General features: G+C 25.8%; 3 protein-coding genes across 5 annotated transcripts in view; 2 read left to right on the forward strand and 1 right to left on the reverse strand.

Moving 5' to 3' along the window:
* The window catches only part of LOC112598035 (protein pinocchio), a 39,720-nt gene extending 38,372 nt beyond the window's left edge, over window positions 1-1,348 (reverse strand). Inside the window, exon 1 of the mRNA XM_025344346.1 lies at window positions 1,250-1,348. The gene's annotated coding sequence lies outside the window, so the exon portion shown is untranslated. The remainder of the gene's footprint in view (window positions 1-1,249) is intronic.
* Window positions 1,349-1,638: 290 nt separating this feature from the next.
* LOC112597914 (brefeldin A-inhibited guanine nucleotide-exchange protein 3) lies at window positions 1,639-15,343 on the forward strand. The gene is made up of 27 exons (XM_025344147.1): window positions 1,639-2,028; window positions 2,154-2,287; window positions 2,362-2,496; window positions 2,552-2,717; window positions 3,487-3,604; window positions 3,671-3,943; window positions 4,060-4,192; window positions 5,935-6,032; window positions 6,104-6,467; window positions 6,614-6,721; window positions 6,967-7,114; window positions 7,391-7,542; window positions 7,990-8,152; window positions 8,853-8,960; window positions 9,085-9,300; window positions 9,410-9,611; window positions 9,680-9,838; window positions 10,092-10,256; window positions 10,315-10,558; window positions 10,644-10,823; window positions 10,894-11,110; window positions 11,180-11,312; window positions 11,951-12,213; window positions 12,282-12,799; window positions 13,951-14,183; window positions 14,255-15,044; window positions 15,131-15,343. Exons 1-27 carry the CDS (start codon window positions 1,944-1,946, stop codon window positions 15,341-15,343), a joined length of 5,718 nt encoding a protein of 1,905 aa, XP_025199932.1. The 5' UTR covers window positions 1,639-1,943.
* A 3,897-nt stretch (window positions 15,344-19,240) lies between these two features.
* On the forward strand, window positions 19,241-22,627 carry LOC112598033 (zinc finger protein 354B-like). 3 transcript variants are annotated; one of them, XM_025344342.1, is made up of 7 exons: window positions 19,241-19,993; window positions 20,109-20,347; window positions 20,403-20,701; window positions 20,760-21,691; window positions 21,749-21,980; window positions 22,042-22,290; window positions 22,356-22,592. In XM_025344342.1, exons 2-7 carry the CDS (start codon window positions 20,116-20,118, stop codon window positions 22,590-22,592), a joined length of 2,181 nt encoding a protein of 726 aa, XP_025200127.1. In that variant the 5' UTR covers window positions 19,241-19,993; window positions 20,109-20,115. The 3 variants fall into 3 exon arrangements, with proteins under 3 accessions (XP_025200127.1, XP_025200126.1, XP_025200128.1); XM_025344341.1 differs by having other exon boundaries at window positions 19,241-19,981; XM_025344343.1 differs by lacking the exon at window positions 19,241-19,993 and having other exon boundaries at window positions 20,116-20,347; window positions 22,356-22,627.
* Window positions 22,628-22,865: the final 238 nt, after the last annotated feature.

The following is a 22,865-nucleotide window of genomic DNA, read 5'->3' on the forward strand; positions in this document are numbered from 1 at the left end:
AAGTTATAATTAAAAGTGGGCAAGTAGGTAACAACTAACAGTTCTACTGTACAGCTTGTAGGTATCAAATGTGCATTAAATAGGGGTAGCTCAAAAGACTTGATAGGGGAGGCTAAGTCATAATATTCATCATAATATCATACCATAGTATATTTTATATTATTATAATTTATAGTTTATTTTTACTTCAAAGTATAGGTGAAAAGTACATATCTTTAACTACACACTTGTACTTGCTATAAGTTGATGGTATAATATGTTTTTTTGTTTTATTATTTTAATTTTAATGATATATAAATTATAAATTTTAAAAATACGAGCTTAAAGGGCGTAGCCCCTAGTCCCCTCTTGGAGCAACTTCTATCATTGAAAAAGTCACTAAAATAAATGTATTAAATTTAAATTCGTGATAAACTGTTGCATATGAAATTCTATTCTGAATGAAGACGTTCTATTATATTAATATGAAATACGAATACATTTAATTTTATACTTATATTGATAAATGTTATTATATACGGTATAAATAGGAAATGGTGGATAATTGATACTAAGAATCTTTTAAATGTCATGGTAAAATATAATAATATTAGCAACATTAAACTTCAAAAGCTTATAAAAAAATCGATTCTCTATAAGTTAGGATTTTAAATAATTTTAAGTTGCTATAAAAAATCTTGTGTATGATCTTGCATTAAATTTTTAAACATTTTGACTAGGTACAATATCTAGTATTTATCAATACATAGGTAGATAGGTTGATAGGTACTTAAAAAAAAAAAATAATATTAATTTCAAATGTTTATATTATATATCATCAGATTAGTGTAATTAGTCTTTATTAAAAATAGAAAGAATTTTAATCCCTCTAAAGTACAAATTAAATTCAATTTACTAATAGAAATCGCCCTCATAGCTCATAGTTAAAACATTTTTTCAACTACTTTCGTATATTTGTACCTACACAAAGAAATACATATTATTGTAAATTGCTTCGCTTAGAATCTAAAAAAATTTCATTAAATTTCAAGTGTCGATTAATAATTTCAAAAAGAGTATATATAGGTACGTGATAAATGTGTATATTGTGGATAATATACCTATAATATTCAAAATTATACCTAGATCGTTCCCTTCTATTTTTATAACTATTTTAAGTAATGGGATTACAGGTTAAGTACAAAATAATTATTTAAAATTTAAATTTGATTCGAATGATTTATTAGATTAATGAAAATAAAAAACTTACGAATACATTAGGTACTTGAGAAGTAACAAAATTGATTCTTAAATCATGACGAATTTGAACTAATGAACTTAAAACTAATTCCAATCATTTTAGTTTTGGCAGGTTTCTAGACAGGTTACCTATATTTTACTAATATAAAAAACAAATAGGTTATAATATGATTCTACTATAGAATTTAGATTAAATATTATTATGAAATATGAATCTATGATTCTATTTTTCATAGTTGATTATAAAAGTTTGTAACTTCATAAGTATTACCAATTACATAAATGTACAACATGTCTTGTAGAATCAGTAAATCACTCTTTACAATTATTATTATGCGCGCGCCGAATGTTATGTTAATGATAACAGAAGTGATAAAAACAGTTCAATTTATCATAACATCCAAAGAAAGTCTACCGTCTATCCATAATTATTAAACTCTCTAGCTTCAAGATTTTTCTTACTTTCTCCTTAGTCCTCACTTGAGCCATATTTTGAATGATACCGATTTTCACTTCGGTGTGTTCGAAACGAATTAAATAACAAATTGTAGACCAGTTTCCAATCGTTGTTGACTCAGGTGCAGGTGTATTTCACGAACTGCGTTAGTCGTATAATTGTAAAATCAGTAAATTCGTTTTTTGAACATCGCACAGGTATACAATATGTCCGTACAGGTGTCATAATCCGAATAAGTTCGATCAACATGGAAGATCTACTGATTCAAATATCAAAAGATGCAGCAAATGCAAAATTGACCAGCCTAAGTCAGTCAGCAACTGAAGCATATGGTAGCGTTTTGCGTTAATATACCAAATCATTTAACTCGATCGGTTTTGTGCAATTTTGATAAATATATTAATGTTACTATTTTAGATGCAAATAAAATATTTAAAATAGAATTCTTCTATTTCAGTGTTTTTGGAGAAGCAACAGGGAACTTTGCGCGATCCGGCTCATGAACTTAGAGCAAAGTGTTTAAACGTTTTTAAACTGGCCTTTGAAACCAGGAAAAGCAAATTAGTGGCACAAGCTTTGTGTGGATTAAATGTAAAATGCTTATTTTATTAGTTCAATAATAACTGATTATTACTAAATTCATATAAATATTAAAATATGTCTAGAAAATATTGAGAGATGATCGTTTTCAATCAAATTTTGAGCCAGAAGATGATTCATTATGGTTGCCATCACAGATTTTGCACACAATTAGCTCTATTTTAACACAGTCTGATGACACGCAAATAGATATGTTGAAGGTGATTCTACTTATTCCTCTTTAGATGAAAATAATTAATTAAAACTAATTTATAGGTGTTTTTGAATGTTGCGTGTTCTTCATACTGGACAATGAATGGGCGTATTATAATACAAATACTTACAGTATCTTGTGAAGTATATGAAAATGGAAACCAAGGAATTCGATCTGCTGCACAAGCTGCTGTCAGTCAGACACTACGATATTTTTGCAACTTTCTGGGTAAAATAATTACCTTATTTCTATCCAAATCAGTAAAATACTTAAAGTATTAGGTAACTTATCAGAAAAATTGTTAAAAGTTTCTTTGAAAATATTTTTTTTAGATCTTTTTAGAGTTCTCTTGACTGAATTAGTGTCAATAAATTCCATTTATCATGTCATCACCATTTATATACATACATTTTTCATTTAATATTTTTATTATTTACTTAATACAATAGTATTTGAAATATAAAATCTCTACTCTAGGAATTTGTATTAAGAGAATGTCATAACTTCTTATGTTGTCTTCGTCTAACTAACATACAGCGTGGCAAATGTTCGTTCTGTTGGATCCATATTATACTGTTAGCTTTAAAATTAAAGTTAATTTACCTATTATTAAACTTAAAGATAAGACTTTTTACTAAGGTATCATATAGGATTTTATTGATATTTTTATAATAAATGAGTTATGAGCCATTTTAAAGTATTTATATTTTACATAGCTATATAATTCACTTAAAAATTTGAATATTAATTAAATGCTATGTAATTCTTTAGATAATATCCTTACCTTTGAATTTAAAAATTCATATATTGACTCTAATATGTATTAAAGTTAACAGCATAAAATGGATTCTGCTAAATAAAAATTTGGTATAATTATTAGTAAAATGGAAAACACATACAAGTACAACGTATTTTTAATATAGTATTTCACCAATTCTGATTTTATCGTATTCAATTACTTATAAAAAATTATTTTAATCATTTGTTTTATTTCCAGACGAAGAATGTGAAGAAATGAATAAAATGAAAGATAACGGGGCTGGAGGAGTATTGTGTTTTAATGAAGCATTACCAATTTTACAATTCATTGTTAGTAAAATAGATGAGACTCAAAAGTAAATAAAGTGCTCAACTTTTTATTTATGTTTAAAATTTGAGTTTAATTTATGTTGTGTTAATAGTGGAGATCGTTGCAGTCAAGCTGTTGTATTTTATCTTGAATGTCTTCACACTCTTGTTGCAAGCTTACCTCAAAAAGTTCATGACAATCGTCATTTTACAATGTTTTTATGGCAACGGCTATGCCCAGCTATTATAGCTTTTTTAGGATCACCTCGAGTAGATAAAAAAATAGTGTCACGAGATGATGACAACGTCACCAAATTTGGTAGAGGATCTGGTGTCTTGGGAAGTGCTCCTAGCTTCAATAGCAATCAATCTAAAATAATTTATAGGTAATAAAGATTAATGAATTATATTTTATTTTTAATAATAACAACTAACATGCTTAGACTATTACTAATTTCTAATTATTAACACTACTAATATAAAGCATGCATTTTAATTTTAGTATTGGATGTCAATTAGTGAGACTGGTTGGATGTGTGAGTTCTCTTAGACCCGTTTTGGAGTCTGTTTTTCATAGAATGCTTTTGTATCCACCGCCTCTCTATAGAATAGATGCTTTAAAAGCTTTAAAAGAGGTAGGTATTTAGAATTATTCAATAAAAATAGTAATGTATAAATAGTTATTCAATGGATTCATGAACAAAAATGTCTTCAATATTTTATATTTTTTAACTGAAGTACAAATTGAATTGGAAACATTTTAATTAAAATAACAAACACTAAAATAATCTATTTAAAACTATTATTCAATAAACATTGACTTTTTTTCAAATTTAAATCTATTCAAATAACTTTTATCTAATCAAACTAAAATGTAAAATTCTGTGAAATGTTATTAACTGATTAATAATTATTATTATTTTACTTGAACAATATTGTTATCTATCAAAAATTGATTAAAATATTTTTTCTTAGTTTTTAACTTTTTCTAAGTAATTTATTAAAAAACAAAATATTTAATATTATTTATATAACATTTAGTATAATAAATTAAAAATTTTTATTAAAGTTTTACATCAAAAACTAAACATATACATAAAATTGTCTTGTTTAATAATGTTAAACTAATATCATTCACTAAAAATTAAAAATTAATTGTTCATGAATTAATATGTTATATGATATAAACATATTTTTTTTTCTTAATTGTATGAAAAATTGTTAATCTATCATTATATTATTTATTAGTAAAATTTGTTATACATTTTCCCCTTTTTAAAAAAAACTTAATTTAATATAAATTTGTTTAAATGGTTAATAAGTATAATTTAAACATTTTGTTATATTCTTTATTCTATTGTTTATTCTATATGTGACCTTTTATTAAATACTAACTTATTTCCCAATGACATTCTTTATATACTTTTAAAGTTTAGAAACAATAATTTCTCTTGCCCATATAATATTCCTGCATCCTTACCTAACAGCTATCACTAATCACTAATAAATCCTTCTTTCAGTCATGTTTAAACACTTCAAAGATGAGGGTTCTTTTTATGACATCTATTCTTAAATCAGTTGACTCTTTCAGTATTAATAATTATAAGCTTATTTTTATTTTTCCCCATTTATCCAAGTTTATGAACTAATAGTCTTTACCGACTAAAATTAATGTAAGTATTGGGTTTTATCAAGCAAAGTACCAAATATTTTACCTCTTATAGCTACACGTAGAACAAATCTAAATTAAAGTATATAAAAAACAAATCGCCTTATACCTCCTTCATTCTTTAGTATGAAGATCCTACTCATAACTATTCTCTGATCTGTAATATTTTCAAAATCCTTACTCTTTCCTTTCTATATCTCAACATTGGTTCTAACTTAATTTCCCATTTTTATGCTTCAATAGATTAGGCTACTTTGTCAAAATGTTCATCTAATTTATATTACAAAAATAAATAAATGTATTATAATTTATAATATTACAGTTAATTTTAACACTTAAAAACCATATTATTTTGAATTATTAAACTCAAACATACTTTTTTTAGAAAAAAACCATTCTGTATTTTATTTAAGTTCAATACTTAAGTATATTAAAGATTGTACATTAAAATAGTTTTTAACTAAAATTATTATTAATTCATTAAAAAAATTGGTTAACATTAAGAAATTGTATTGAATGTAGTCATTGTTTTAAACTAAGATTTTGATAATCATAAAAATGTAAGCTTGCACCATCAATAGTTGAATAGTAAAATTGTTCAAAGTATTATAATTTATAAAAGTTATTAATAATCAATAATACTTATATTCATGAAATATATTTACTACCTATAATACCTATAATTATGTAAAATACATTTTATTTCAGCTATTAAGTAGTCCAAATAGAATAGTGGATTTTGCTGGACCAATACTTGTAGAAGATGATAAAATATGTCAACAGAGTGATATGGCATTAACTCGTTTGTTAGTATTTAATAAAATATATTTTTATGTATTTTATAAATGTATAGTCATATTTTTTTTTTATGCTTTAGAGTAATGGATTCTATTGAAGAATGTTCTAAATGTACAGATTGGGAAATTGTTTTTATAAGTGTTTCATGTATACTTTCTCTACTTTCAACTCTTCTTGAATTGTCCACGGGAAAAGGGATTAATGATATTTACGCAGACAAAATAAATGAAAAATTCCAGTCTTTAGCTAGTTGTGACTACACGGGACCTTTGGCTTATGAATCAATGAAGAGATTACCAAATGTCTATAGAGAACAATTATCTTCTTCTTCTGAATCATCTGTTGAAAACCGAAGTCGTATTAACAGTACAAGTAGTAGTAGTGGAGTTCCAAGTAGTGGTAATACTGAAGGTCCTGAAGGAGGATATCAAAATGATCCACAGGTAACATATGTTCAAAATATCAGTCATCAATATTCAATTTGTTTTTAAGCTAATGAGTCATAAAACAGAAAATATTATTTCTTTCAATTTGATTAGTATAAAGTTAATTATTATTATTATTATCATCATTATTACTTGCAATTCAGATTGACGAAATGGAAGCAGCAGTTGAAAAAAACCTACAAGAAGAAGCATTTCGATTAGAACTAGTAACAAAAAAGTTGAACACTTGTAATGTCTTTCAAGTAACTCCAGTAAGTTTTATCTTTCGTTTATATTTATTATTTATAAAAAATATAATATAAAATCTTTTTTTTCTTATACTCAATACCGCGTGTAAACATTTTTACTATAATTTATATCAAGCATAAATATATTTTAAATTTAAATTAATTTTTTATTATCAGTTATATTTGTTTCAATAAGTTTTTAAATTTGCTATGTTTTTGTACATATAATAGCAGATCAATTAATAATAACATGTACTATATATTATTAGGAGTCTGTAGAAATGTTGGATTTGGAAAGAAAAAATGCTGGTAGTTTTGTACAGACTATGATTAGTTTTTTACCTACATTGTTACCACTTCGAAGTACATTACAAGTAGATGAAGAGATCCAAAGATTTTCTTCCAGTTTTTGTGAAGGTTATATATTATTACTTTATTAGTATAAAACTTATAAAATATTATAATTTTGTTAATAATAATAATTATTTTATAAATATAAGTTTACCATAACTTTTTTATCTAAATTTAATTATTGTTATAAAACTAATAATATTTAAATATTTTTAGAAAAAATTCTAAAATATTTAATGAATTACATTATTTTATTGTTTAGTAATGTCGAAAATATAGAAAAAAAATGTATTAATTAAATTACATATTTTATAAAGTTTACTGTTTTTTTTTTTTATTTAGAAATTATACGACAAGATTATAAAAAAAATGGTTCAATAATAATAAATGCTGATGGTGTTTATGTAGCAACAATTATGTCACTATATGTTAATTTGAAGTTGATAAATCAAAATTATTATGATGATTCTTCTATACTGCCCATTATGTCTGAAGTAAGTTTAAAATAAATTTATACTATAATATTAAGAAATATGGTAGTTAAATTGCCAACAGTCAAAACATTGATATGTTGAAACACCTGTTTATGTATTATATTGTTATTAATACTAAAAACGTCAATATTTCTTATATTTCAATGTTTTGCACCAAATCCTAATACAAAACTTTGAAGTTAGAAAATTCAAAATTGATAATATTATATAATTAATTATTTTATGTTACATTCAAGTTTTAATTTGCTAATAACACAATTAAAGTTTGTTAATTATATATTTTTATAATTAATTGTAGTTAACTGTACATTATAATTAGTCAGGAAACTTAAAGCATGGGTTTATATGTACAATTGTATCAAAAAATTAGTGTTTCAAACCCAAAAATTGTGTTGTATACTTCATTATTCAAGATACAATATAACCATTGGGTGGGTTGTTCTGCAGGATCAATTTGTTGAAGAAATTTTCAGCAGTGGCATGCTGATGTATGTGTCTAGAAGTTGGTTAGCTGAACTCTATCAACATATACTTGTTACTAATATTTTGGTATTGTCCGGTTACAAGACTCAAGCAGCTGGTCATTTGGCACTAATAGATATATTAACAGGTTCATATAGGTTCTAACTTCATGCTTGATTTAATAATACATTTATAATTTTGGCTTGGTTTTGTTTGGAATGCTTTGTTTTGTTTTGTTTTTATTAATTATTTTCAACAAATTATTTGAAATATTTTTTTTATAAAATATCTTTTATAAATAATTTGTTCCATCTTGCATTTATAATTTTTTAACATAGCTATGTTATGAACTGTTTTTATTTGTATTGCTAGCACAAAAAATCTGCTTTTAGGTACAAGTTATCACATCATTTTTATTAGTAAAAAAAAATATTCATTGACTATGGTTTAGATTTTATATAACTAAAATATAAAGTCATAAAAACTTAAAAATATCATTATTATGTATAAGATTCACTAATATTATTTTATAATTATTTAAATATGATTTGAAATTATCATTTAAAAATTGGTTGAAAAATTTTTTATCAAGTAAACTAAATTCTTACATTTTTAAACATACTCCTATTTTTTTGTTTTTAAAATCACAAGCTTAAAAAATAGTGTAATATAATGTATTTTTTTTTAAATTACAGAGTGTCATATACTTCAAAATTAAAATCTCAGTTACAAATCTTGTATTATAATGATTGTTATATAAAATTTGGTTTTTGATTTTTTCATGTTACATTTAATTTTATTTAAATAATTTTCATTTGATTTTATTTAAGTTGTTCATAATTATTTAGATATTGATGGCTACAGTTCTGAGAATAAAGTCAATTGGTTACTATCAGATTGTCTTCGACTAGAAAGAACGGTGTGTAGATCAGAAACAAGTCCCGAAGCTGATGCTGGTATGATTTCGATAAACACATATCAATTTATTGACTTACATTTACTTACCTCAAATATAATTTAGTGTAATGTAATATATATATATTTTAATAATACTGTAATCAAGCAATTTATTTTCATCAGGTACAAAATTAAGTAGACGGATTGTTACATGTTGCTGGGATTCTATGATGAATGTTTTAGCCGTTCCTCTTGAATTTGATTCATCTAATGATTCAAAAAATACTCAGGTTAAAAAAATGTTACGAAATGAATTAAACAAAGATTCTATTCGTCAGATGTCAGTACAACATAGTTTAGATGCCTTACAAAGAGCTGCTACTCTTGCAAATATTTTAGGTGTGAAATGATTTAAATTATTTGAACATTTTTTAATTCCTTATGATATTCATACTTAATTCAAATTATTATTTTCTGTTTATATTAATGTTATATTTATTTCCATTAGGTATGCATAATCGCTGTGAAGGTATATTCGCTCTGCTCGTAAAAGCTTCTTGTGCTCGGAATGGAAACGTGAATTGGTTTTCAGGCATAATTAAAAAGCAACCTAAGTTAATTACATCTCATGTTTTAAGTATGGATGTGATGCTCTCACGTGGTTTAGAATTTGGATGTCACGGACAAGAATGTTGGCCACATATTTTCAAGTATATTTCATTTATATAACTAATGATTGAAATATTCCTATTTACTACTTATAATGTTAATTTTACAGCTGTGCACTTTATGTTGGATACCTTGAACAAGTATTTTTTCGACAGACGTGTTCATCAGTTACTGCTTTAAAGATGGTTAAACCTAAATTATTAAATACTAATACTGAAAATTCAAACAAAAGTTTTAATACATCTGTAGATAGTGATGAAGAAGTTTGGTAAGACATGTATTTTATTTCATACAAATAAAAAATACTATTTTTGCTTTTTTATTTTTCATATTGTATAGTAAAAATATTTTCAAAATTTACTTTTTTTACATGTATAAATATTTAATTATTTATTTTGATTTTTTGAATTAAATTATTTTCTATTTTATTAAAATATAACTTAAACAATATTAATTTAAAATAAAAATATCTTTGATAAATAATGCTTAAAAACCAACCTATATCTGTTTTTTATTTTTAGCATGGATGTCTACAGTTTTTTGTCTTCACCGACTTCTCCTAATAATTTGACAGAAACCATATCAACTTTGGTAAACAAAAGTCGAGCAGATATTGAAAACAATGGTATATTGAACCAAGAGTATGCTGCACAAATAGTCTGTATTCTGTCTCAATATGTTGATCGGTATATACTCTAAACTGTGTTGAAATTATTTTATTTTAACTACACAAACATATTATAGATTATTTGAAGACGCTGCATTAAAACTGAATCTAAGAGCTCTTACTGAATTTGTACGTAGCTTGTGTGAAACTATTCGACAAGAGTTGTTTAAACCACTAGATCAAAAGAAATCTAACAACAGTACTAACAACGCCACTCTTTTAACACGATTATCTCGACTTATGTTACGATGCATCAAAAGTGGGCGCCCATTGTTTCACATGATAAAAATATGGTCAATTGTTTTGCCATGTATGATGGAAGTAAGGACATTTATTGTTAAATATTATATTATGATCTATTTCAGGATAGATATTCAGAAATTATATTTTCTAAATTTTATATCAGGTTTCATGTCATAAAGATTTGACATTATCTAAACAAGCTATAGCTTCAATTCATGATACAGTTTTAGCTTTTCTTAACGACCAACCAGAACTTTCTCATTTTCATATCAACGAATCATTGTTTAAGCCTTTTGAAAATCTTTTATGTTTAGAACTATGTGATATAGAAATTCAAGACCAAGTAATTAAATTTTTTAGTAGATATTATACACTTACATTAAACAAATTGATTTATAATTTTTTTCTAAAAGATTGTCAGTTGCTTATGTGAATTTGTTGAAGCTAACCGTTCAGATATCAGATCAGGTTGGAGACCTTTATTTGGTGCTTTAAAAGTAGTCAATAGCAGTCATTTATCATCTCTGTTAGAAGTGTTCAGAGTCTTTCTGAATACTGATGATACATTAGCTTTCTCAAATGCAGCTGTAGATTGTATAGCTTGTCTTATCAAACATGTACGAGGAACTAGTAAGTATATTTTACTTCTTATTATATAAAATAAAACTGATAACAAAGTTGTTTTTTTTATTTTATTAGATTTTGATAATTCAGATACTAATACTCGACTAGAACTGTGTAAAGCTGCTCTTAAACATTTACAACATTGCAGTTTAATATTAAGGTCAATGTATATTATGCCAGCATGTCCAAAATTTCATTTACCTAAACGGTAAGTCATTTTTATTATTTGTTCAAATATCTTGTTTATGAAAAATAAAGGTACTTTTTAATCTTGGTTAATGATATCATAACTGTAGATTATGAAATAGTTATTTTAGGTATATATTTTAAATTTATAATTTATTCAAAATTAAATAGAGTTGAAAAAAAAATACTTCACATTACTACTTCTATGTAATTTCTGTATTGTATTTGTTTTTGTATTCAAAGCATAGACAACAAATGATTTACAAAAATTTTACAGTCATTTTTTATTTAAACTCTTATGATCAAAAAATTTGTGACTATTCTAGGATATTAAAAAAAAAGTACATTAAATATTATTATTTATATTGGCTTTTTAGATATTTAGAATTAAAATATGTATTTGAGACATCTTCAGAAATATTGTTATTTATTTATTTATTATGAATGTACAACTAAGGTCTTTTGTACAACTAATGAGTAAATAGAAACAGGTATATACATAAGAATTACATAGAAAAGAAATAGATGATATGCATTAAATACTTCAATCTATTGATGACAGATCTTTTTATAATGGATTTTTGCTATGTTTTGCAATTTGGAGACTTAATAACAAATCTTGAATGGCATCTTTTTGATATTGACATACATTTTATTTAGAAACCATGTCATTACTTTGGTTGATATTGATGTGCCCGAATTACAAAATATTCAAAATGAAAATTATGATCAACTATCTATTGAAGATTCAAAAAATGAAGCTATACTTTTAGAAGAAATTGATCAACCCTGTGGTATATTGAGAGTATGGTATTGTATTGTTGAAGGGCTTTGTACTGCAATAACTGGTACAACAGCTATATATCAGAGGCAAAGTCTTGAATTACTCTTAGACTTATTACAGGCGTTTCCTGAAATACCAGGTTAAAATTATTTTTGATGCATGACTCTTAGTATTTAAAAAATAATTAATATTAATAATAAATTATAGGATATATATTTGGGTGTTTCTGCATAAATCGGCTACTTCTTCCTACCATACAAACGTGGGCAAGAAAGATTGTATCAACACATGACCTTAGTGACTTACAAAATTTCAAACAGTTGTGTGGAAATTCAACTGATCTTATTGTCAATTACCTTAGAATGAATAAGAGTTATGAATTGAAATTCGAAAAAGAAATAACACTTATGATGAAACAACTATTATTTGTATTGAACGAATTCTGTGTTCAACCCTTAGAAAACATTGTGCGCTTAGGATGTGCATGTTTGAGACATTTTGTTTTGGGTGCTGGAGATAACTTCACTTCAGACCAATGGGATCTTGTCAGCTTTAGTTTACACAGAGCTTGTGCTATTTCTCTATATCCATTGACTAGAGTATCAATGACATACAGTCCATTTTCAGATAGTTTCTATGGCGATTTAGCAGCTGGTATTAAAGTTGCTGCAAGAAGAGATAGTACGGTAGATGACAATTTGCATTTAAAACAATTATCACAACAGGTAATCTACTTTTTTTTTAAAGTTAAAAATTTATTTATAAACTATCTTAAATCTAACTTCTATTATTTTAATTAAAAAAAAAAAGTTATTTAACAAAATTATTAAATCAAATACTAAAATATATATTGTAAGGTCTCTTTAATCCGAACGAGATTGGGGAAAGGGATCATTCGGATTAACAATTTGTTCAGATTACTTATGACTTAAAAAAAAAAAGATCAATTTTCTTACAATTTAAATTTTGAAATTAATCTTTATCCATACTACAGTATTAATTCATAAAATTTGTTGTTGAAAAAACATAATGAATATAATAAAAATTGACAAAATCATTATGATTTATAATACACGTAAGTAATAATATAGCTATGTGGCAATATTCAAGCCCGTTCGGATTACCACGTCTTTCAGATTAGCCTGTGTTTGAATTAATGAGACCCTACTGTATACACATTTTCAACAGTATTGTTTAACTCAATCTTTTTTATTTTAATGCAATATTATATTATATGCATTGTGGTATTAAACTAGTAGTATGATTATTAACAACATAGCAATCTGCAATAACATAAGAATATTAATAAATTTCTTAAAAATATTTAAATGCATTTTTGAGCTTAAATATTTTGTATAATTTAATAGCATTGAACTGTTTAATTAAATGTTGTTATATTATCCAATTTTAATACTATAAATGCTAATTTTAAATTAGTGGTTGAGAATCTTTTTTTATTTTATGCATCCCTTGTAGATTTTTAAAAATCCTCCTCCCTTGAAGAATTTAATGACTATTTTTATTTTTATTTTATCAATAATAATTAATAATACTTTTATCATAATTTGATGGCCTGGCAACATGAAACTAATCTCAGTATGATTTTGATTAATTACGCCATCAGAAATTTGGGTATTTAGTTACTGAATTTTATTGATACACAAAATTAGTCATTATTTTGTTTTTGATTTTTTCTTCATTTATGTAAATAATTTTAATTACTTCCATAATAATTGATCGTGCCTCCTTTCCGTGGAAAAAAAGTGTTTGAACCCCCCTAGATTAGGGAAACACTGTTTTAAATAAAAAACATTAATATACAATTACTGAATCTTTAGAAATTATATGTATAATTACTCAAATTATGATCTTTCAGGTATTTTTGTTAGATCATCAAAGAGTTAAAAGTGATACAATTGTTGACGACGAAAGAAGTTTTATATTTTTATTATGTCATCACTGGTGTAATTTAGAAATTGACAACCAATGGCAAAAATCACCAGAACGTGTTCCTTACAAGAATATAGTGCTTGGGTTGTTTGTAAATGAAATGTTATTACAAATGATTGGAAATGTTTTAGTAAAGGGTACCAACAAAGCTATTCCAAGGTATTTCTTTATAAATGTGTAATTAATAATATTTTTTTTTATTATTATTGAAGATTATTTATTTCCTTTAGTTTAGCCAATATTCTTCTCCAATCTTCTTTGATGACACCAATGGATGAAAAATCATTTAAACCACAGAAACAACATATGCCTGGATATTTGTCCTCACTTACCGAATCTCAGATTCATACATTCATCTCGTGTTTAAATATGACATACAATATATCGTGGGAATTTGATTCAAGACCTGGTTTAAAATTTCTTATTCAAAAAGTTGCTGGTTTAGAAAAAGCAGCTAATTTATATAAGCAAGCTGGAGGAGCTTGGACGCTTTCATTGGTTGCACTTTTTGAAATATGTATCAACCGCACATCACTTTTGACTTCTGATCAGATAAAACATATTGTTGAAAAAAATTCTCCTATTAATGATACTGAAAGTTTTATACTTGAACTCAAACGTATATTTGATGATGCCTGCCAAAAATATGTTGAAATAGTTATGGATAAAAGTGGTTCACATTGTGCTATTGATAGAGCAGGAGATAAACCAGTATTCTTTTTTGTTGCACAAAATGATGATATTTTTGAAACAACTGAAAAATCTACAGCTTTTAAGTTTGAAGATTTTAAAAAGATTTATCCAAACGCACCATTAACATCAAAAAATGAAGATAGTGGAAGTGATGATGATGATGCTGTATATGCAATAGCAAGTTGCAAAAATTTAGATAATTTAATTGAAGAATATAAAAAAAGGAAACATGCTAATTCTATGCCAGGGCAACCCGATTCTATTGAAAATAATGAAGAAAATTTACCAGCAGAAATTGAAGAACAGAGGCAAACCAGTATAAATAAGGTATCACATAGTATTTTAATATAATCTTTGATATAAATTACTTAATAATTTACTATTGGTATAAATTTATAATAATTAATTTCTAGGACAGTGAAGTGCACGAGTCAGTTTGGTCTGAAATGTTAATCTCAGTTTTTGATTTATTAGCACAACTAGATGATGACTCATTTAAGTTATTGTTACCAGTCTTATTTAATGGAGTAAGAGTTTTAACAGAATCTGCTACTAGGCCTTTGTTGAAACGTATTCTTGGGGAATTTTACCAAAGGGTAGCTTTCATTTATGGATTTGGTCCATAGTAATCATTTAATTATCAAACTGCTGTTGATGTGTTTTGGTAAGTTTAAGAACTGCTGTTTTTTTTATTGGGAGTCTTGTAGGATCAGAGACTGAACATTTCTTTTCATTTATTAAATAATTTATATATCTTAACTCATAAGCTAAAAAAATATTTATAAAAAAAATTTATTATATTAAAAATTATATCTAAATAAATTTAAATATATAATATGAACTATAATTTCTTTAAGAGTTTATTTATTCTATTTACATGTATTATTTATATTTTATATTGTATATTATTTTGAGAAATGATACTGATATTATAAATAACTTAACTAATAAATAAATAAAAACCTATAACTACTTAACTTTATTAAGTTTCAAAATATTATTATGTGTTTAATATTTATTACATACTATTATGCAATAAATAAAAACTTTTCAGTACTTGTTTGTTTTTATCCTGCTACCGCTCTTTATAAAATTTATCACCGCGCTTCCCGGCGACCATCAATTATATTAGGATATTTTATACACATAGTTATAAAACTTTTTAATAAAATAAATACTATTATATTATTTAAAATTAATAGTAACATAGATAATAATTAATATTTCATTACTAAATTTAAATATACTCAATTAAATAAGACAATTTCTTAAATCTTAAAGATCCCTAAATTTAAGTTTTTATTATTCTTATGTTTAACAATATATTTTTGTTGTAAAAATTAAATACCAGTATCAAAGATTGTAGGAAATAACTTTAAAATTACACTTACGTGTATATATTATAGCAATAAGTCGACAACATACCAATATAACTATATGTACTATTTCAAAATCTATAAGACATTTTAATCATTTTACCTAAAATATCATATACGTGACTTATTTAAAGATAAGATATTTAGATAAAGAAAATTATCAATTTTTTAGATTGAATACTACTAACTTAAGGTAGTCTAGAAAAATTAAATTGAATGCTACTTGTGGCAGGCGTTAACAAACAAGTACCAAAATTTCTTTATTTAATTGAATAAAAATTATTTAATATTTATTAAAATATATCAGCATATTTGTGTTATTAATTATATTAAAAACAAAAAATCTAATTTCTTACAAATACTGATTTATTTAAATTAAACTAACAAATCAAAATAAATATTTTATAAATCAATATTTATAACATACAATATGAACCATGTAAGTTTACAAGATTAATTATATAACATATAAATTACTAATCGATGATAATAATATAAAATATATAATATTGTAGTATGTCTAAAAGTATATATTTTGATGGTATATTAATTAAAAATTAATATGCATATACTATACTGTTTGTACCAATAAATCTTTCTTCCTTTATTCATAAAATAATAAATTTTTAAAATTATTTATAGTATATAATATTATATTGTACAACAATGTTAAATGTAATAAAAAAATATTATTATCTTACATTTAATATACATATCAAATCATGCTATTTTTTTTTATCATATAAACATTATTGATATCCTGCTCTGTATCTGTTAAGTTTATTAAGACTATAATAAATAAAGTCTATGAATACTAATATATATATATATATATATATATATTGTATATATCATTCTACTGAACACATCGTACAGTAGGTGTCAAGTGGAATTTTATGATAGATGAGTTAAATTTGAATTCAATAATATATCATTGTTTACAAAAAACAATTCTCAGCATAAATGGTTTATTAGCCTATATTACTAAGAAACTTCCATTTTATGTTTTTTGATATTACTATTTAAATAATTTATTTTACTTTTAGTTATACACTTAAACAGTAGGTTAAATTAATTTTTGTCAAAATTACCACATTTGAAAATTTCATCATGTGTATATATAATGATATATATTATATATTATATGTGTAAAAGTTTTAAGTTAAATCAAATATTGTTTTTAGAAATTAAAATAATGAATATTCTTTTTTGTGTATAATTTTAACCAAATTTAAACTTAATTTTTATAAAAATTTTGTTTTTTAAGGAATTTTTAGTTTTATCATAAACTTGTGAAGAACTTGGTATTAAATTGTTAAGCCTTAGGTAAAAAATTACATATACTATACATTTTCAACTATAAATTTTTGTGATATTGACTATTATCCAAATTTAAACATGAAATGCTCATAAAAATTAACTGTGCCTATGTATTTTAAATATTTTCATGCACGAGTAGCAATATGAGAACAACTTATATGAGATCTATTAATAAATTTTCAAATTTCTATAAATAGTTTAAAGAGAGCCAACATATTGTTTAGAAAATTATCACGTAAACATATAGTGAAAACATCAAGCATCTATGATTATTTTTTTTAATTACAATACAACACCAAAAATTGTTTAAAGATAAATAGTTATTTTACAGATGAATACCTTAAGTTATAAAAATACAAACTTCGAATGTTTTTAAAAAATTAAAGTGACTACCAGACTACCAGTTAACTTTAAATGTAAAATTTAAAAAAAAAAAATGTAATTAAAATTGTAATTATAACTTACTATACTTGTAACAGCACCTAATGTGCTGAAATATTTTAATAATAAAGAATAAAAAAACTTTTTTTATATTATATGCATAAAAACTTATGAGAAATCTTATGTTAAATTAAAATTTTTTAAAAATTGTATTTAACGTAGGGATGCTAAAAAAAAGCATAAGGTAAACATTTGAAGTATCTACGGTTATTCATTTTGGATTTGCGTAAAAATTCCCGTTTTTCTTAATTTTTTGTTTTCGATTACTTTGAAAAATCTTGGAACTATTTAATTTCGACATCTTTAAAATCGAAATACAATTTTCTGTAAGAAACCCTTACAACAGAAGATTGAAGCATTTTTTATAACTATTATAATTTTAAAACTAGGTACTACTTATCAAGACGTAAACATGAAATTATCATCAGTGATTGGTTTACCTCAGAGATCAGAATTTCAATCATATTGCATATAGCTATAGTATCATAATTGGTATAATTATTTTTTAGAATCTTGCATGTTTTAATTTTACATATTAACTGGATTACCGACCAGCTCATAATTAGTGCTTGGATTTTTTAGTAAAATAAATCTTTCAAAAATCATTTTAAGTAGCCATTTATTATATTTAATTCTAAAAAACCAAATTTAAATTATACATAAAATTAAATATTAAAAAAAAGAATTTACGACTATATATTTGGTCAAGTTTACTTTCATAAAAACTCATCCTATTGGGTGCTAATAACGATTATAAAGAAATTATTCAGAACACTATACCTACCTCACTGATTGATATTTACCCGTCAACTTAAGTATTAGAATGTGTTATAAAAATACTCAGATATAATTCAGATAATCTTAAAACTACAGAATTTCGGCACAATAACGATAGTTATTTTATCAGTCATCCATTTATTATTAGTTTTTTCACCGGTTACCTAAATAATTTCTGGAAATAATAATATAGTATTTTGAGTCTATACCTGACTTATAAAGTAGTTTAATTTTCCAGAAAAATAAGTTAAAACTAAGAACAAAGGAGCAAATAGGGGTAAAAACAAGTTTTGTGGAAAAGCAAAAAAAAAAAGTTTACTTCGTTGAAATCAGAGCGATTCAAAACGTATTTGTATAATACAACAATTTTATTATCTTTCCATTTAACTCCCCTCAGAAGTAGCGTTTGCTACAAAATCCGAGCCCTACTCTAGGTGTAAATCATTAATCAACACTTATTTATGTTTTATTCATAACAACATCAAAACCTATGTAGCTCACTGCTCGGTTTACTCATACGATGGCGCCGCTGCTCGCTAGCATTAAATGTTGTTCGGTGGTCGCACTGCGCGATGTGCGCGTACGCCGACGTCAGCGGTCAGCAGGCTGCCGCAGTAATTTTTTTTAGACCTCCCGAGGCTGCGACCGTCAACGGCTGAACGGCGTCAACGCCGTCAACTCACTGCGACGAACCGGATGAACGTCGATTTACGATTACATTATATACATTCCAATATCGCAATTGGCAGCCAAAACGCCCAAAACTCTGCGATCACCAACGAACGGCCAATTCGTGAGGCGACCGACGTGATATCTGTGATATGATATCACCGTACCTCTTGTGTGTGATACCAGTGATATCACCCATTATTCACTCCCGCAGATTTCTCGGTGAGTAACCGCGACCACAGCTTGCTATAGAGCGATGGCGTTATGGCATACACATAATATTACTATATAATATTATATCTTATAACTACAATATTCGTACTCCGGTTACCTTTGCGTAACCAGAGTGGTTAGACACTACGTTGTAATCGTCAAACAATCATGGCGGTACGTACATTCGTCTGACGTCGTTAACGTAACACAATACGACTGCAGCTGTCCTACTACTACCCGCGTCGCAACGGTCAGCGATTCAATAACATCTCTGAAGTTACTAACGCGTTTAGGCGGTATATTTTAAAAATTCAGGCAGATCGCTACTTTCTCACGATTCAAATTGTATCGACGTTGGTTTTTTTTTGGTTTTTATTCTCAAAATGGATTGATTTGTTAGCATCAGTTCCGGATCGTCGGCAAGTTGAACTCCCGAAGTGCATAATCACGACGAAGGTTACCCACACAGTAAGTTTGTCGGTTTGTATCAATCAATATAATATAATGTCCGTTGGCGTCTATCAAAAGTTTTGGAAATTTACGTTTATAGAATTATTTTACTTTAAAATTTTGACTAAAACTAAATCTATTTCAGCGTTTAAATGGAGAGCGTCGCGTGCCCACTTTGCTGCGAGGATAAATTTTCCAACCAAGACTTATTGAAGTACCATTTATTAAGTTTGACCACAAATGTTCAGTGTCCTTTCTGCGGAAAAAAATGCGATGACATCAACTCATTGGTCGTGCATTTGGATAAAATTTGCTCCGACAAGGAAGATGAAGCTGAGAAATCCATTAACGATAACAATGAAATGATCGTCGTATATCCAGATGGCAAGTCAAGTGTTCTAATACCTTGCAACTGAATATATATTTATTTTTTAATTAGATGACGAACCGGAACCAGAACCAGATAATGAAGTTGGAGAATTTGATAACCTTGTAGGAGAAGAAGATTATCAGAACGATGAACGACAAACTGATACTGATACAGAAACTGGAGTTAAGAAATTTATCGAAGAATTTACAATTGATGATCAGACTAAAACATTGCGATCATCAGAAACAATAGAAACAGAAATTCTCGAGGAACCACATCTTTATCACTGTTCTGAATGTAATATAAATTTTCCATCAATTCAGGAACATATAAATAATTGTCACAAAGGTCAAGAAGTTGTATTTCAGGTTGGTGTTTTCAAAAATTATTTATTTATTTTATATAATGCAATATTATTATGTGTAGGTAAATGAAAATGAAAACTTCAATAATACATTAAAAGAGATTCCTGGTACTATTGACAAACAAAATCCTGAGATGGGAACTTGGATCAAATGGGGAAATGGCTACTTTTTTACAAACCATAAAGATTTGGCAATGAAGCATTTAGTTAATGTTAAATTAGAAAAATCAACAACTTTGAAGACTATTTCAAAAGACTTTATCGAAGTAAAAGAAGAAAATTCAAAAATTAAAAGCGAAGTGTATCAAAATCATACTAACATGTATTCTTCAAATATTTATTCAAATCATTGTATTACGGATTCATATGGCGATCGGTATTTTGATATTCCCGTTTATTTGCTTAATCAAGTAGTTGTAGCTGATAAAGTTAATGACTATTTTCAAGTTGAAGCCCGTAAATTGAGTTTCAAGAAACGAATCCGTGTTATACGATTAAAATCTAATATTAATCAATTTGATATTGAACAAATATTATTTCAAAATAAACCAACTAATTGTAACGTTATTCCAATATTAGAAAAAGCATCTGAATGTAATGAATACTCTCAATTAGAAAACTTAGAGAATTGTTTATTGTTAACTTGGAAGTGTATAGCATGTAATGTAAAATCTGACCATTGGTCCAAGTTAAACAAACATAATTGCATAGAAGATGATGCATTAACACCTAAATCTAAAAAAAATATCGATAACAAAAATCCAGCCATTCGAAATAATAATCGCACAGTTCCTAATGTTCGATCAAAACATATTTGTCCACATTGTGGCGGAGAATTTGATTCAGAAGGTTATTTAAGAACACATCTTATGGTACATATAAATGATTCAAATAAATGTCCATTTTGTGATCAACCAGTAGCTCCTGAAATGATGGACACACATTTAATTGCTCATCAAAATCCTGAATTTTCTAATCTAAAGTTTTTATGCAAGTATGATTTAATCTTATTATAGCTTTATTTTAAATTACTAACTTTTAATTATTTTAGTATATGTAATAAATGTTATGATTCGGAATTTCGTCTCCGATGCCATCAAAAAGCACATGAAATGAGACGTAAACCACGTGAAATATTAATTTGTGATGTTTGCAATGCTCAATTTAACGATAAGAATTCTTTGAAACATCATGCCATCACACATATTGAACCTCCTGAACGTTTACGCAGATTACATGAATGTCGTTTTTGTGGAAAAACTTTTGTTAAACCTATTGAGAAAGTAATTTATTGTGTTTCTATTATTTGGATTAAAAGTTATTCATTATAACACATTATTTTAGGTAAACCATGAAAGAGTGCACACTGGCGAGAAACCTTTTGCCTGTCCAGTATGTGGCCGTTGTTTCAGACTCAAGGATCTTGTACAAAAACATATGCGTGTACATACCAAAGAACGCCCTTACAAATGTCGTCATGAAGGTTGTGATAAAACATTCAGTGCATCAAGTAGTAGAGTTAACCATGAACAAGGCCATTCTGGTATCAAACAGTTTAAATGTTTTTATTGTCCAAGATATTTTAAGAATTGGGTAAGTTGTACTTAAATCTTAATTTATATATTTATTTTTTTCATTATACATTTTTTTATATGAAGGTGTCGAGAAGTAATCATGTTCAAGAACATATGGTTCAGCACAAATGTGATATTTGTGATCGTTCTTTTGTTTCATTTTGTAATTATAAAAAACATTTGAAAATGCATGCTGAGGGACGGCTCAAATTTAGTTGCATACTATGCCGTCAAGCATTTGGAAGACAACTGTTTTTAGATAACCATCTAAGTAAAGAACATGAAATGAAATCAAATAAAGAAGAAAACATAAATGAATAATTTTTAAATTTATATAAAAAATATTATAAAATTCTAGTGAAAATAATTAAACATAATTGTTAAACAAGCTTGTTTTGCAAATATAAAAATATAAATAATTAATTAAATTGAATTATTACAAGGTTTGTACAATTATAAATTTGTTTAAATTAATTAACAAGTAATAGTAAACAAAGTGAAAGTTATAGTTTATCTTCTAAAATAATGACTTAAATGTAATACATTTTAGTTTGTATTAGATAAAATGAGATGTCAAATATACTTGAAATAATA

The sequence above is a fragment of the Melanaphis sacchari genome, unplaced genomic scaffold (assembly GCF_002803265.2).
Source record: "Melanaphis sacchari strain LSU unplaced genomic scaffold, SCAv2.0 Contig44_pilon_pilon, whole genome shotgun sequence".
Taxonomy (NCBI): Eukaryota; Metazoa; Arthropoda; class Insecta; order Hemiptera; family Aphididae; genus Melanaphis; species Melanaphis sacchari.

What these genes read in the sequence shown, in the direction of transcription:
- LOC112597914 (XM_025344147.1), top strand. Translation starts at nt 1,944, where the DNA reads ATGGAAGATCTACTGATTCAAATATCAAAAGATGCAGCAAATGCAAAA. An exon ending in ATATAGAAATTCAAGACCAA is followed by an intron (nt 10,824 to 10,893) that starts GTAATTAAATTT and finishes TTTTTCTAAAAG; the next exon opens with ATTGTCAGTTGCTTATGTGA. An exon ending in ACCAACAAAGCTATTCCAAG is followed by an intron (nt 14,184 to 14,254) that starts GTATTTCTTTAT and finishes TATTTCCTTTAG; the next exon opens with TTTAGCCAATATTCTTCTCC.
- LOC112598033 (XM_025344342.1), top strand. Translation starts at nt 20,116, where the DNA reads ATGGAGAGCGTCGCGTGCCCACTTTGCTGCGAGGATAAATTTTCCAAC. An exon ending in GTCAAGAAGTTGTATTTCAG is followed by an intron (nt 20,702 to 20,759) that starts GTTGGTGTTTTC and finishes TATTATGTGTAG; the next exon opens with GTAAATGAAAATGAAAACTT. An exon ending in TTGTTAAACCTATTGAGAAA is followed by an intron (nt 21,981 to 22,041) that starts GTAATTTATTGT and finishes ACATTATTTTAG; the next exon opens with GTAAACCATGAAAGAGTGCA.